Source organism: Callorhinus ursinus, unplaced genomic scaffold (genome assembly GCF_003265705.2).
Source record: "Callorhinus ursinus isolate GAN/ISIS: 27379988/994484 unplaced genomic scaffold, GSC_fseal_2.0 scaffold9, whole genome shotgun sequence".
In the NCBI taxonomy this organism is placed as follows: domain Eukaryota; kingdom Metazoa; phylum Chordata; class Mammalia; order Carnivora; family Otariidae; genus Callorhinus; species Callorhinus ursinus.
The window spans coordinates 8113371-8130525 of NW_027397071.1; the positions used below are offsets into that span (position 1 = coordinate 8113371).

Below are 17155 nucleotides of genomic sequence, written 5' to 3' on the forward strand. Positions count from 1 at the left end.
TTTGCCTTCACCTGCTTATTGAGGACACTCCCATATCTATGTTTTTGATCTTCAAGGCATGTCATGTCAGCGCTCAGAACTCAATACATCAGCTACAATCATGAGTGCGGTTTTCCCACGTTCTGTAACCCTATTCCAGCCCTCTCTTCTCAATGGTGAATTTAGATCATGTTACCACCTCTCCATCCCTGCTATAAACTTCCAATGGCTCCACAGCTCACCTACAATAAAATCCAAACTTCTAACCATGTTTCAAGACCTTGCGTGATCTGACCCCTCCCTATTTCTTTCCTGTGCCCACTACCCCAGTGCAGCCCTGGTCTTCTTTCTTCTAATGTGCCGTGTTCATTTCCACCTCAAGGACTCTGTAGTTGCTGCACCTGTGCCCAAAACTCCCTCTTCCCAGATCTCAAAATGACTGGCTCTTCTTGAATGTCAAGGCTCATCTCCCCACAAAGGCCTTCCTTAAAAAAAAAAAAAAAAAAAGATTTATTTATTTATTTGAGAGAGAGAAGGGGTTGGGGAAGGGCAGGGGGAAAGCGAGAGAGGATCTCAAACAGACTCCACACCTGACACAGGGCTCGATCCCACCACCTGAGCGAAACCAAGAGTCGGGCACTCACCTGACTGCGCCACCCAGGCCCCTGCCCCCCACAGAGGCCTTCCCGGACTGCCCAAACTAAAGTACATTCGTCTCCTTTTCACTTTCTATCACTGTTACACTTTTTTTCATTTCTTTGTTTGCCTAACACTCTCACCATCAAAATATAACCACCATAGGGGTGGAATCTTTATCTTATTTACCAATATGTCTTTAGTACCTAGAATATTACCTGGCACATAATAACCACAAGTGTTGTGAGCTCATGAATGTGTCATCATTACCCAGAATGCTGCTTGTGCCTTATCACTATCAACAAAGTGGCCATCTACAGTGTGAACCATAACATCTGTATCAAGGGAGGTGGTGAAGTATAGTAGTTAGGACTGTGAGCTCTGGAGCCAGCCTGCCTGGCTTGGGATCTGGCTCTGCGACTTATTAGCTGGGTGATCTCGGGCAGGTGACTTATTCCTCTGTGCCGCAGTTTTCTGGAACTAATGTTATCTTCCTCACAGGGTGGCTGGGAGAATTAAACAATAAAATACATGTAAAACACCTAGAACAGAGTTTGACATACACTAAGCCTGCCAGAAAAAAAAAATAGGAGCCATTGTATCAGGATTCTTCTAGTTGCAATAAAAAACAGACTGAAGCCAGCTTAAGCAGCAAAGAGGAATTTACGGTAGAGGTATAGGGGTGTTTCACAGAGCCCAAGGGCACAAAGGCATCTGAGTCTCAGGAAGGAGCTAGAATCAAAAGGCGGAAAGCTGTCCGTGTCTTCCGTCTCTCGTGCAGGGTTTCAACTGCAGCTCCCCTTTGGTCTCCTTGCTTTGTAGTCAAAGCAACTGCCCTCCTCCACAGCCTCTCACTACAGCTCCTGAGTTTAAGTATCCCAGGGCAAGCCATTCTCAGGGTATGACAGCCACTCCTTGTTGTCTGTTGCAGATTTCAAGGCTTGATGATCTGATTAGCCTTCTTGAGTCTGATGATGTCCATCCTAGTCAATCAACCAAGCCAGGGGAGGAGAAGATGCAGTATAAGCACAGCAGCTGGGGACCACGGCCATGGCTTCAAAGAAGGGGACAATCTCCTGATGAAGGAGCACTGCGGGTCCACAGGCTGGGCAGACATCCCCAAAGGATCCTGGTCTAGGAGGCGCTGGGCCAGCTCTGGGACCTCAGCAGGTATGGACAGAGTGCCCTGGGCTTCATCTTTTCGAGCAAGCCCCACAGGCCTGTGCCCCCAAGTGTCACGGAATCACTCTGGCTCTTTCCTGAGGGCAGTCTCCAGGCTACGGACCTATCTTCTTCATGCCCTCATCCCATCCCGGCACCAAATATTCAAGCATTTCCTCCTGACAGCCTCCGACCTTCATGCAGATCAACAGGCTCCCCCACTTCCTCACACACTCTTTTCTTAGGCCACCCCCTGCCCCTGAGCATCTTTATTTTCACATCTAGAAATGTTTTCACCCCAATCACTTAACCCAAAAAGGCTCATGTTGTTGTTGTTGTTGTTTTCTTCAAGATTTTTTTATTTGAATCACAGACCTGTACCTCTGAAACAAATAATACATTATATGTTAAAAAAAAAAAAAAAAGAAGAAGATAGCAGGAGGGGAAGAATGAAGGGGGGGGAATCGGAGGGGGAGACGAACCATGAGAGACGATGGACTCTGAGAAACGAACTGAGGGTTCTAGAGGAGAGGGGGTGGGGGGATGGGTTAGCCTGGTGATGGGTATTAAACAGGGCACGTTCTGCATGGAGCACTGGGTGTTATGCACAAACAATGAATCATGGAACACAACATCAAAAACTAATGATGTAATGTATGGTGATTAACATAACATAATAATAAAAATTTTTTTTTAAAAGATTATTTATTTATTTGACAGAGAGAGACACAGCGAGAGAGGGAACACAAGCAGGGGGAGTGGGAGAGGGAGAAGCAGGCATCCCGCAGAGCAGGGAGCCTGATGTGGGGCTGGATCCCAGGACCCTGGGATCATGACCTGAGCCGAAGGCAGACGCTTAATGACTGAGCCACCCAGGCACCCCAAGGCTCATGTTTTGACTGACAGCTTTTATTGCAGAACTCTAGGTAGGAGCAAGATGTACTAAGCGAAGGAGACCCGGGAATGGAGACAGGTCAGGTTTATGCCCAGTTGCAGCAATCACAGCTGGTGTCAAAGACATGCCTGGCCTGGCAGTTCTGCTGGTACCTGACTCCATTCAGGCAGTGCCAGAAGGCATTTCTGTTATTCGCCACAGGGTAGAGGCCGTTGGCTTTTCTGGCACAGAATCCACTGCCCCCAGAACTGCCCCCAGAGCTGCTTCCAGAGCTGGGCTCCTGCTCCCACTTCCGCTCCCACTTCCGCCTCCACTTCAGCTCCTGGGAGTAGGAGTTATGGGTTCCACGGGCTGAGCAGGGGCAGTGCAACCTGAAACAGCACAAAACAGACTCATGGACCTGGAAGAGGCTCCCACCCTCACCTAGAGGGGAGGAGACTAATGGCCCTGAGGAGAAGGTCTGGAGGTGGAGTGCTGTTAGCTCTGGATCCCTACAAGTGAGGACATCACAAGATAACTCCATACTCAGGAAAAGCTATAATTTCAAGCCACTCTGCTTTTAAATTTAAAAAGTTCTCTCGTCCTTTATGATGTCAAAATCATTAAAAAAGAAATTACTGAGCACCAATATGTGCAAAATACTTGCCTAGGATCTGGGTATAAGTGGCAAGTCAATGAGCTCTAAGAGAAAAATCTGGAAAAAATTTAAGGATTTGGTATTTCCCCTGAATTACAGATTAGAAACATGTGAGCAGTACTGAGGGTTTCTTGTTCAGTCTCCAGGTGGGCTGAAAGAGACGTTTCACAAGGGAAGTGTTCATAGAAAAGTAAATGTTTATATATTGAAGGTCAGCCGAATTTCTTGGGGCTTTTCCACACCTTTAAGACTTAGCCGAGGTGGAAAACTCACTCAGGTAGGCACGGTTTCCCATAAGAGCATGACATTCCTGACCTGGAAGTTCAAGGGTAGGGAAAGAATGGAGCACCTGTGTCTCAGCTGGGCAAGAGCAGTGAGGGGAAATGGGAAGTGACTCCCTGGCCAGTGGGGGTGGACAGATGTTAGAGCTGCCTTTTGAGCTGGAGAAGGAGCAATTGTATACCCCTGGCACCCTTCTGTTTTCACTTACTTGCACTCTGCAGCCCAAGAGCTTTCTTCAGGGTGTCGATCAGGGGGAACTTGCCCTGGTTGCAGAAAGTGCCTGTGAAGTCATCCAGGTCAATGGCCCAGACCATGGCACCTCCAAAATTGTTCTCCTTAAGCCACTGAGCCTATTTAAGGATAGAGGACACCAGAGGTCATTTTACTTCCCTGGACTCACGGCTGGGCCCGCAGTATGTCAGACAGGCTGACCTTACCTTGAGACAGAAGCTCTTGACATCATCATAACCAACCCACTCGTTGCCCTGATAGGCGTAGGGCACACCCTGAGGAACATCCCATGCCTGAGTGGCTCCATTTTTCAGGAAGGTACAGATCTTTAAAAAGTCAAGAGATTCAAATCTTTTAAATAAGATCCCCATGAAAGAAGAAACAAACACTTGCCTCTTTGATTTTCTTTTTCTTTCATGTCTCCAATTAGGATTTTCCTGGTTTCTAATTGTGGGTTGTTATTTGTAAATAATATCAAGTTGCTTTTGAAATATTCCTGTTATCCCTGTCCTTAATACTTGATTTTGGGAGCCCACATTAATTTGAGAGATATAGTTCTTTTATTTTCTTACATGCTAATATAAATGACCTTAAATATGTAGTCTGGTGCTTGAAGGGATATTGCACATTCTAAGTGCTCTTCATACTGGATTAGGTAAATGAATAGGGTACTTAAACTCTTGAAGCATTTGGAATGATAGCTGTATTTTAAGTAGATTAAGTAGCGGACAGAATGAGCATTCATTCTGTTCAGCACAGGGCATGGAATTCACAGAACTGTACAGCCTAATCTACCTACCTCATAGTAGGCCCAGAACCCAGCCTGCCTGGTGTAGGGCCAGTAGGACCAGCGCCAGAGGTGGGGGCACCAACCCCAGTGTTGCAGGAGTCACTCAGGACGAAGGTGTGGCCATAGGTGGGGGATCCAACGATGAGCTTCTCGGCTGGGACCCCATTGTCCTTCCAGTAGTTCATGATGTGATCCTGCAATGACAACATGTTAGCTAGAGGCTCCACCAGGCTGATGACCCAGTGCTTTGCTATGTTAGTCCACTGTTCTAACAGGCAAAATTGTATGATGTTAATGACAGACGGATAGTATTTTTTCAAAGCATTTTGGTGACATTATAGTTAATGAGATAGGCTCAGCCACTGGAAAGGATGGTTATCCAAGTGAGACATTTGCAGAATTTTCATTTGTTTTGTCCCTGAATTTCCATATGATGTACAGCCTCATCTCTGGTCTGCATCTGCATGTGTGCAGGGACTCACCACACTGAGGTAGGCGTTGCTGCCAGTGTCAGTCTCGTATTTGTACAGGGAGCTGTTCTCTCCAGTGTAGCCCTCCCAGGAGCCATGGAGGTCATAGGTCATGATGTGGATATAGTCCAGGTACCTGAGGTGGGGTAAGGGATTTAAAAACATTTGTGATAGTCATTCCCCACACCTATGCAGGCAAAAGATACCACTCCCAAAGCCTCCTAAATGAGGTCCCTGAATAGCAAGACAGACTGAGGACAAGTCCACCTTGCAAAAGTGATAACTACAGGAGTTTGAGGCTAGGGTGACTGACTCACTGGGCCAGCTGGGGGATCTCATAGCTGGACTGGATGTTGGAGATGCCAGCAGCTACTGCAGCAGTGATCATTAGCCTGGGCTTGTTGATCTGCTTGGCCTCCTGCTCAAAAGCTTCACGCATTTCCTATAGAATAATCAAGTACAGTAGGTCATCTATGCATCCGATTTCAGTTCCTTAAACAAGTAAGTTTGTATCATGCTTTTCTTTTTCAAAATGCTTTCCTATATTTTATCTTTCTTTAGTTTCTCAATATCCCTATAAAGTAGATAGGATTGATGATATCAATTGATTTTATAGCTATCTGATATGAATAGAAGCTACACAATTTCACCAAAGTCCCACAGCAAGTTAGTAGCCAGGTCATGCCCAGAACGCAGGTCCCAGATGACCAGTCGGAGCTCCACTTATATCACTATACTCTGAACTTACAGTTGCTGCAGTAACCTCTCTCCAGCTTTTGGCAGTATACATGTTGCTTCCCTTCATCCAGTAAATGAATTGCTTTATAGGACTGACATCCCATCAAATGAAATGCTGATTTGGTCAATAAGGGAAGTGGTTACAGCCAAGTGATGGGTTCACATTATTTAGCACAAGCACCTTTATTTTGGGTGACTCTAATCTCATTTGGAGGACTGGGTTCAGTTTTTAAAATTGTATTATTAGAGTGTGCCAGAGTGTGTTCCAGTGAAGTGTGGGTCTGAAAATTGTCATGTGATACTAGTTAAGGGAATTAAGGTATTTAAACTGGAAGAAGAGAAATTATAGGCAGGATGTTACAGCAGTCTGCAAATATTGAATGATAGATTACAAAAGATGTCTTACTCTTTGTTATTTTGGTGAGCAGAACTAGAGCCAATGACTGGAAGTTATAAATTATGACTGGAGGTATGTTTCGGCTAAGAATAGAGATGTTCTTTCTTATCTCTACAGCTGTTCAACAAATAAGTAAGTAATAAGTCTAGCGTAATGGTTAGAAGCAGTAGGCTCTGTAGCCAGACTGCATGGGTAGTTACGACACCTAGTAGTTGTGTGATACTAAGCAAGTTACTTAAACCTTAGTTTCCTCTGTAAAATAAAGATTATGATTCTTAATAGTACCTAGATCATAGAATAGATGTACAGGTGAAATGAGTTACAATTTTTAAAATACAATAGTAGAATAAAGTAGAATAGTGCCTGGCACATAGCACACATGTGTTCTTGTTGTTACCTTTATGAAATGCTGTTGAATGAAGGTATGATATCTAAGAATCTTTGTGACGTGAAGATTCCATAATTCTAAATTCCAGTTTAGTTGCACTTGGGAAACACCAGATTCTCCCTGGAAAGAATAGGCTTTGACTATTCTTGGGTTAGAGATTGCCACTTCCCTCCTCACCTGCACTAGGATGGCGAAGAGATGTTTGTCCTGAGGAGAGCTCGCACAAGAGCCAGGGTACTCCCAGTCAAAGTCCAGCCCATCAAACTCATACTGGCACAGGAATCTGATGACTGAGGCCATGAAAGTCTGGCAGTTCTCAGGCGTGGAAACCATGGCAGTGAAGCTGAGGGAGACCCAAAGAAGGCAACGGAACGCCTTGGTGGTCCCAACACCTTCTAGTAAAATCAAACTTCTCTACTTCTGCCTCAGAGCTCTTCACTGGGGACCCACAGCCCAGATATAAGTATGCTTCTGGTTTTCTCTTGTCCTTACTTTGTAATCAGTACTCAGCCAGCCATGGTATTTCAGTGTTCCCTTTATTTTGTTATCCACCCAACTCTGATTTTTTTTCCCCTAGGTTGCACTTGTTGATTTGAAACCTGGCTACCTCAGCTCACCATGTTCTCTCTCCAAATAGTCTCCCCCAAGTTCATATGCCTTCAAAGTCTTCTTGTTTATTTGCATGACTTTCTCTTCTCTTCCCCCAGAAGGTAAATAGAAGTGCTATAGCACTCTCCACATGGATTGTGCTTTTGAAATACTTTAAGAAGAGATTGTTTTGAAATCTCAGTAACTAAACCTCTGTGAATGGAATCCCAGAATATACATCTAAATGTAAACCTATAAAATAAATTGTGTTCTACTTTAATATTGAGGTACTGGTAGAGTAATTTATTCCAGTAGCCTATTTGTTTAATGTGCATCCTTCATACCCTGTCTTAGATTGTGAAGTGTAAAGGAACATAACTTGTTTTCAATAGCAAATGAACACCCGGCTCTCCCAGAGAAGACTTCATGGGCACTTCCAAAGTTCCGGCCTCCAATGGCCAGGAGAGTTTTAAGCTGGCTGTTCCTATAAAGCAAAGAATAGAAAAGAGAAATTCAAAATCCATGAGTCCTTCTATTTAAAAATAACATTGCTTTGGTATTGGGCCTGGTCATATACTTTGATGTTGCCTTGATAAGATATTCTGTAGGATAATTTTCCTTCACGACTGAAGACTTTCTTTATAAAAATTGTGTTGTTATCCAACACTTAGGATAATACTAAGTGAAGTAAGTCAGAGAAAGACAAATGTCATATGACTTCAAGCAGATGTGGAATTTAATAAAGAAAAAAAGAGACAGACACAAAACAGACTCTTAAATATAGAGAACAAACTGGTAGTTGTCAGAGAGGGGGTAGGTAAGGGGATGAGGTTATATAAGTGAAAGAGAGGAACAGTACACTTATCATGATGAGCACTGAGTACTGTATAGAATTGTTGAATTAGCATATTGCACACCTGAAAATAATATAATACTGTATGTTAATTAGACTTCAACAACAACAACAAAATTGTGTTGTTATCATAAATGCACTCAAAATTCTTTGAGGAAATCCAAATTATGGGAGCGGATTTTGTAAAAAAAAGTATCTATTGGCAATAATATATACAAAACTTAAAAGCATAATTAAATCATATTCTGTTCCATCAGATGAAATGATAAATGTTGCTGGAGCATAATTACTTTCTCAACCTCCAAGATAATGAATATAAATCAGTTGCTTAAAATTATGCCCATTTTTCTGGAATAGTGGTTCTCAAACAGTTTATATAAGAACGGAGTGCAATGGTCAGAGTGCAAAAACATTAAAATTCTGGGCTTATAACCCCTTTCTCAGAGATTCTGAGTCAGTTGGACTGTGGGAGGGATTGACATTTTTATCAGGTGCCCCATGTGATTCTTATGCATAGTCAATGGATCACACTTAAAGAAATACCGCTCCACAGAAGTTTACTTCCTCTATTTATCATAACTTAAATTCTAGTAGTTACATTCAAGATAGTACTATTACTGACGGTAGTGATGGCCTGTAGCCTTATTTCTCCTAGAAATAGCTAAACTGAGCAAATCAGAAATTAAAAGATACCAGAGTTATTGTTCCTTTGTTATGTTTCATTTTTACACAAATAGAACTCTTAAAATACAGCAGACATTTCTGATTTGGGGGGCTCAGTGATGTCTAATCTTCATTATCTTCCACCTCCTGCTCTCTGATGTGAGTAGCTAAGATGGCTTGCAGTTTCTTGGATCATAAAAAAAGATATTGACAGGGAAAGGAGAAACAGAACTGATATATTTTGAACACCTGCTAGAGCAGGCGATGTGCTGTGTTATCTATATCCTTGCTACTTAAAGTGTAGCTTCCTGAACCAGAAGCATCAGCATCATTGGGGAGCTTGTTTGAAATGTAGAATTTTGGTCCCCACCTCAGACTCACTGGACCTGAACTCATTTTAAGAAGATCCCAGGTGATTAGTTTGCACATTAATGTTTGGGAAGCACCAACCCAGGAGACACCAAATTGGATATCTCCTCCATCTCTTACTTGTTTTTCAGGCCATTGAAAGCTTGGTAAAAAGTCACATCGTCCCATTCAGTGGCGGTGATCTCGTTGCTCTGCATCCCAGCAAAGGCATAGATCAGGTGAGTACATAGACAGGGGTCAATGTCATCAGGCTTAAAGCACCCCAGGCCTTGCCCTTACTGGACCCAGTTAGTGAAGTAGCATGTCAGCTGGTAAGCAGAACCTGAGAGCAGTAAGAAGTGAGAATAATGGCCTGATTTAGGTGCCACTGAAAGGTGCTGTGAGTTTTGGCTCTGTCTCTGTTTCCCTCCCTTTACCTCAATGCCTGATCTCTATGTGGGGGTGTTTAATATAAATACTTTTGCAGATGAGTTCAAAGATTCTAACTTGGGAACTAGTCACTGACTTGGGGTTAGTTATTTTTTACTCCAACAGATTCATTTGGGGATCTTAAGCCTAAGAACCTCTTAAGAAAAGATGTCCAGTAGTCCTGTGAAACCCAGTGAATACCAATTTATAACTCCCAGTGGTCATGCTAAAGAGGCTAGCAGTGACAGCCAATCCAAAATAATAGGTTCTCTCAATGTCAAACCCATCTGTGAAGTAGACAGTAGCTCTCTTTCCCTCATATGGCTTATCTCTTGATATACATTAATCAGACAATTGCATTATGAGTAATTTATAGACATTTGTGGTTTATGGTACGAAAAGATTGTGTCAAAGATAAAAGACAGAGTTCATGACTTACCTAGCTGAACATTCAGCAGAAGTGCCAGAGCCGGAGGGAAAGAAAACACATGCACTCTGAACCAATTGTCTATACCCTGTGGAATCTGATTCTGAGGCCTTGGGTGCCATCCTATTTGCCATAGGTTGTTACAGCCCAGGGGCACATAGGGATTATGCTGAAGAGTAGGTTTTCCAGTGAAAGCACCCATAGACCCACACTTCCCTCATCTTAGTCAAAAATGGCCATGGCACTCTCTTCTTCCAGCTTTCACGTCAATAATAAATGTTACTAAATGCAGAGTTCACAGGCTACTGTTTTGGAAGATTTACTGAATTTCTACTGAAATTACCCAGAATGTACTCTACTCAATGAGTACACATCCATCGGTGCTTCACCTCCCTGAACCGGGATGAGTATAGCCTTCCGCAGAGAAGGCATCCTCTAAAGCAGTGAATTCAGTATCTCCTGAAGCCTAGGAATTTTCTTGGAGCCACCTTTTAGGAGCTCTTATAGTAGAAGAGAAGTACCAGAAACTGTGAGGCAAGCAAGACTCCAGATGCCTCTCCCTGGTTCCACCAGAGCACTTCTGACATGATTGTTTTATAAACTGAGCTAGAAGTTTCATTTAGAAAAGGTTTTGAAACTATAAAAAGTTTGTAAATCACAGCTCTAGAACAACTAATAAACAACGGATATAGCTTGGTTCTAAACAATTTACTGACTTAACCCCTTTAAATGATTGCATTTCTAGCTGACATTTTTTTAATTTTATTTTATTATGTTATGTTAGTCACCATACAATACATCATTAGTTTTTGATGTGGTGATCCATGATTCATTGTTTTCATATAACACCCAGTGCTCCACGCAGTACGTGCCCTCTTTAATGCCCATCACCGGGCTAACCCATCCCCCCACCCCCTCCCCTCTAGAACCCTCAGTTTGTTTCTCCGAGTCCACAGTCTCTCATGGTTCGTCTCCCCCTCCGATTTCCCCCCCTTCAGTTTTCCCTTCCTTCCCCTAATGTCCTCCATGCTGTTCTGTATGTTCTACATATGAGTGAAACCATATAATTGACTTTCTCTGCTTGACTTATTTCACTTAGCATAATCTCCTCCAGTCCCGTCCATGTTGATGTAAAAGTTGGGTATTCATCCTTTCTGATGGCTGAGTAATATTCCATTGTATTATGTATAGACCACATGTTCTTTATCCATGATACATCAGCAACTCAGTAGGACAGTAGGGGATAAAAAAGAAGTAATTCTGAAAACAGTAGAACAAAGATAACTCACATCACTCGATCTCAGTTCCTACTGATTTCATCCCTAGAAAAGCTAGACCAAGGATTCAAGCAGGTAAATAAAAATGATACCAATTAAAATGATGTGGTGCAGGAAGATGAATGCAGAACAAGAAACAATTGATAAGGGATTAGAGAATAAGAGCGGCATTGGAAAAAAATAAGCCTTTCTGTTAGGACAATGCCCATGGGATCAATGAAGGTAGAAATGTTACTAGAGTCAGCTGAGATTAGAATAAGAGATAGACTGATTTGTATATGTCAGGGATTCTCTTGGAAATTTGAAATGATGGAAGAAGAATGGAAGAGCCCAGAGGTATAATGTGAAGACTGCTTCACAGCTGTCAGATCCGGAGAGAAAAAGAAATCAGGTAAGAGTAAGGCTCTGTCTCTGACTGCAGACTCACCTGTGAGGAGAATAAGCTTTGCCATGGCTGTCATGGGTACCGTTCTAGCAGAGCCTGGATTTGCTTTTTATACCATCTGAGTCCCAGGTTATTATAAGGGCTTCCAAGTGGGGAACAATGGACTCAGATGTGTATGTAAATAATCAGTAAATCAACAGATCTCCTCCCCTACAAACACCACACCTTAAACCTGCAACCTGTACGGTCCCCAGCACCACCACTGTCTCTGCTCAATAAGGACAAAGCAACGCTATGACTCCTAAAAAGGTGGTAGAGACCACCACAATGGAAACCACCAGCTTAGTAGCTTTTATGGCAGTTCCCAGGGCTGATAAGCATCTGTTTAAACATTCTGGTTAGGTTTTTATGTTGTGGACATTTCGTGCCTGGCATCAAAGCATATCTTTATTGGAAAGCAAATAATAAAAGCCCTTAGAAGTTATTAGCTGTTTTTAAACCCTTTTTCTTCATGGAATTATTCATGTATAATTTGTACAATCAGTACAAACTTTCCATCTTTAGGTGCTACTTTCTGAACATTTTACCCACACCTGTTCTTTGGAATGATCTTAAGTCATGATTATATGATAATTTTATCTAAGAATGGTTTCCAAAACGTCCCCTCTGAAGGTCAGCAAGAACTCTCTAGTGTTCCATAGTTCCAAATTACATCCAGAAGATGCAAAAAAAATATTTTAGTGTTGCTGATGGGTAGAGATGATGGTGATGATATTGAAAGGAGTCTCTTTTAATAGAAATATTTGCAACTTGACTACGTCTAGAATTTTATGTCTAAAATTAATTCCAATCTACCTTTCTAAACAGTATCCACTACCATTATCCTATAATAAATTTCTGCTTCAGACAAATGGTCTATTTGTTGTCCTCAAACATGTCTTGCATGCCTTTGCTTATACTATCTCTCCACCCTTTGCCTGTAACGTCTTCTCCTTCTCCTAACTGCCTGCCCCAATTCTACAGTTCTTCAAAGCCCAGCTTAGACCCTCTCTTTGAAGCTCAGTGATCTCTTCTTCCTCTGAAATATCATATACTCTAGTACTTATTGTCTGTACTGCTTTTATGCTACTGTCCTTACAATACCCGGTGGTAGTTGGTGGGCATACGGGCGCCCATTGTGGGATATCAGCACCTTCGCTGACTTCTATGGATGCAGACTGACCTCTCTATCACATTTAGAAACTAAATTGTATCCATTCACCCCAGGATAATTAGGCCCTGAGCGCTTAGTTCCCACCGGCAGGACCAGAGAAAGTCTGGTAGAAGTGCTGCCAGGGAGGATTTCAGTTGTGAAAATAGTAATAACAACAAACACTACAACGAACACTATGTGCCAGAGATTGTTCTTGGTGTTTTATATCACTCAGAACTTATTTTTGCAAGTGGCTAAAACCAACTCTAACAAGCACAGATTCGTATTTTGGAAAAATATGAGGATGCTCACAGGATCAAAGGTAAGAAGATAGTACTGCCTCTGATAAGACAGAAATCAAGCATTTTGGGGGGGGTAGTGGAGTGGGACAAGGTCTTAGAATAAACCTTAATTTTATTTTTTAGCCATGCTTCATTCCACATAAGAATCAAAGTTCCAGGAGAAATAGTCTGTGTAGTTTTGAGCTTGCATCAGACACTTGATTAGGGATAAAAAAGGGCACTTGGATTAAAATTTCCATCAGGACTGATCACAAAATGAAATTCTGGAAGAGTGGGGGGCAAATACTGAGTGAAAAACAGTGAATGTTCATCAGAGGGTCTACTTAATTATTTCATTGAACCCATAAAAACTATTATTACTGTAACCCCAATTTTGTAGATGAGAAAGTTGATCAAACAAATCTTAAGCACCAGATCTAGGATTCAGTGCCAGGATAGCTGCCTCCAGAATGGAAATCTCTTAATCTTTACAGCGCACTGCCTCCTTATATTCAGTTCGTGGTCCAAGTTGAACTGGAGAAGGCATTTCCCTGAGGCACCCAGGAGAATATGGTTGGGACATAGAGCCAGAATTGTGTCAAATCAAGGGTAAGTCAAGGATTTGCAAAAATAGCAAAGCCAGCAGTCTCAGGGTTATGCCTTTTGGCACTATTAGGTCTAGCTGCTGTTTACATTTAGTGAAATATTTTCGTTTGAAGTTGGTGCCTTTTATCCTACATAAATGACCTGCGGGGAAAATATCCCTTCTTAATAGCTCCTTAAGAGCTCCAGGTGTGTCCCTATCAAGCCTGCTTTCTATCTGAGCACTTAAGTGTTGGAAAGAATTGTCATCATAAGATTTATAGAATAATAAAGGTTTAAAAGTTCATCATTGTGTATCCTTTCATATTGTTAGATTTTTTTCAATAAGCCTTCACTATTTTTAGATTCTCAAATTTATGGTACAATGTACCACACACATGAGTTTAGACACACACTTAAAGAAAAATATTTAAATGAAAACCCCTGTTCTACCACCCAGCCTAAATATGATAATACTATCTTTGAGTATTACTCTGTATGTCCTTACCCAGCTCAATGCTTCTCACTCCCCTGGAATAAGCAACTATCTGAATTTTGTGGTAACCATTTCTTCGCCTTATTTATAATTTTATCATATATGCCTGTATCCCTAAATAATATATTCATTAGTTTTATAACTATTTATTATAATAATATCTTCATTAGTTTTAATATCTTCATTAATTTTAACTTTGTATAAGTGAAATAATACCAAATGTATTCTATTTCTTGCTGTTTTAGCTCAGCATTCCTAGATTCATCCAAGTTGCTACAGGTAGCAGCTGTTCACTCATTTTCTCTCTTTTTTTAAGATTTTTATTTATTTATTTGAGAGAGAGAGAGAACAAGAGTGGGCTAGGAGGGGCAGAGGGAGAGGGAGAAACAGACTCCCTGCTAAGCAGGTAGCCCAGGACCCTGGGATCATTACCTGAGCTGAAGGCAGACGCCTAACTGACTGAGCCACCAGACACCCCTGTTTGCTCATTTTCATAGCTGTATGGTGTTCTATTATATGAATGTGCTACAATTCACTTATCCTTTCTACATAGAGCAACATGTGGGTTGTTTCCAGCTTTCCCCGCTGTATGTTGTTATAAGCTTTTCTTAACATGTCTCTTGGTGAACATTTACAAATTTCTCCAGTGTTTATATTGAGGAATAAGATGGCTGGGTGAAATAGCATATGCATCTTAAAATTTACTATTTAGCTACACATTTTTTTCCAAAGAAGTTGTATCAGTCTGTACTACCAACAGCAATGTATGCCAATTCTTATTACTCCACATCTCTGCCAAAATTTGATATCATCAGATTTTAAAATTTGTGTCATTATAGTAGATACTTTTAGTTTTTCTCTCTCAAGTAACTAATATGGTCGAGCATTTTAAAACATTTTAAACATTTATTGTCCACTTTTGTTTCCTTTTCTGTGAAATATCTGCTCATGTCTGTTGCCCGTTTTTCTATTGGGTTGTCCACAAATGTATTAATCCTTTATAGGAGTACTATATATATATATATATATATATATATTTGGAATTGTAAATATTTTTTCTCCTTTTGTGTCTTGTCTTTTCACTTTTTTAAAAATTTTATTTTAAAATTAAAATAAATTAGTCACCATACAATACATCATTAGTTTTTGATGTGGTGATCCACGATTCACTGTTTTCACATAACACCCAGTGCTCCATGCAGAACATGCCCTCCTTAATACCCATCACCGGGCTAACCCATCCCCCCATCCCCCCTCCCCTCTAGAACCCTCAGTTTGTTTCTCAGAGTCCATAGTCCCTCATGGTTCATCTCTCCCTCTGAATCCCCCCCTTCATTTTTCCCTTCCTTCTCCTAATGTCCTCCATGCCATTACTTATGTTCCACAAATAAGTGAAACCATATGATAATTGACTTTCTCTGCTTGACTTATTTCACTTAGCATAATCTCCTCCAGTCCCATCCGTGTTGATGTAAACGTTGGGTATTCATCCTTTCTGATGGCTGAGTAATATTGCATTGTATGTATGGGCCACATCTTCTTTATCCATTCATCTGTTGAAGGGCATCTCGGCTCTTTCCACAGTTTGGTTATTGTGGACATTGCTGCTACATACAGAACATCCCACCCTAAAACAACAGAATACTCATTCTTCTCGAGCGCACATGGAACTTTCTCCAGAAAAGACCACATACTGGCTCACAAATCAGGTCTCAGCCGATACCAAAAGATTGAAATTATTCCCTGCATATTCTCAGACCATAATGCTCTAAAACCGGAACTCAATCAGAAGAAAAAATTTGTCAGAAATTCAAACACTTAGAAGCTAAAGACCACTCTGCTCAAGGATGTTTGGGTCAACCAGGAAATCAAAGAAGAACTTAAACAATTCATGGAAACCAATGAGAACTAAAACACATCGGTCCAAAACCTATGGGATACTGCAAAGGCGGTCCTAAGGGGGAAATACATAGCCATCCAAGCCTCACTCAAAAAAATAGAAAAATCCCAAATTCACCAACTCTGTACCTTAAAGAACTAGAGAAAAAGCAACAAACAATGCCTAAGCCAAGCATTAGAAGAGAAATAATTAAGATTAGAGCAGAGATCAATGAATTAGAAACCAGAAACACAGGAGATCAGACAATGAAACTAGAAGCTGGTTCTTTGAAAGAATTAATAAGATCGATAAACCACTGGCCAGACTTTTCCAAAAGAAAAGAGAAAGGACCCAAATTAATAAAATTATGAATGAAAGGGGAGAGATCATGACTAACACCAAGGAAATAGAAACAATTATTAGAAATTATTATCACCAATTATATGCCAGTAAACTGAGCAATCTGGATGAAATGGAGGCCTTCCTGGAAACCTATAAGCTGCCAAGAGTGAAACAGGAAGAAATTGAGAACCTGAATAGGTCAATAACCAGGAATGAGATTGAAGCAGTGATCAAAAACCTCCCAAAAAACAAGAGTCCAGGGCCTGATGGATTCCCTGGGGAATTCTACCAAACATTCAAAGAAGAAATAATACCTACTCTCCTGAAGCTGTTTCAAAAAATAGAAACAGAAGCAAAGCTTCCAGACTCATTCTATGAGGTCTTTTCACTTTCTTTATGATGTCTTATGATGAAAAAAAGGTTAATTTTAATGTAGTCAAATATATACAACTTTTTCTTTATGGCTTGCTTTTGTGTGTGTATGTATCTTATTTGAAAAACAAAAATCCCTCCCTACCCTGAGAACATAAATATTCTTTTATATTTTCTTCTGAACTTCTAAATGTTGCCTTTAAATTTAACTCCCTGGGAGGGGGCAGAGCAAGATGGCGGAGGAGTAGGAGACCTGGATTTCATCTGGTCTCAGGAATTCAGCTGAATAGGGATCAAACCATTCTGAACACCTACGAACTCAACAGGAGATTGAAGAGAAGAATAGCAACAACTCTCTGAACACAAAAGCGACCACTTACTGGAAGGTAGGACGTGCGGAGAAGTGAATCCGAGGCGATATTCGGGAGGATAGACGG

The 17155-nt window shown here is 41.2% G+C and overlaps 1 protein-coding gene across 1 annotated transcript; it reads right to left on the reverse strand.

Annotated features, from left to right (window-relative positions):
* Positions 1–2541: 2541 nt before the first annotated feature.
* CHIA (chitinase acidic) lies at positions 2542–7512 on the reverse strand. Its single transcript, XM_073895996.1, is given in 10 exon segments — positions 2542–2936; positions 2939–3042; positions 3799–3940; positions 4028–4147; positions 4621–4661; positions 4664–4805; positions 5094–5217; positions 5399–5523; positions 6782–6979; positions 7189–7512. Coding segments are annotated over 9 exon segments (1134 nt in total). The 5' UTR covers positions 6938–6979; positions 7189–7512; the 3' UTR covers positions 2542–2756.
* Positions 7513–17155: the final 9643 nt, after the last annotated feature.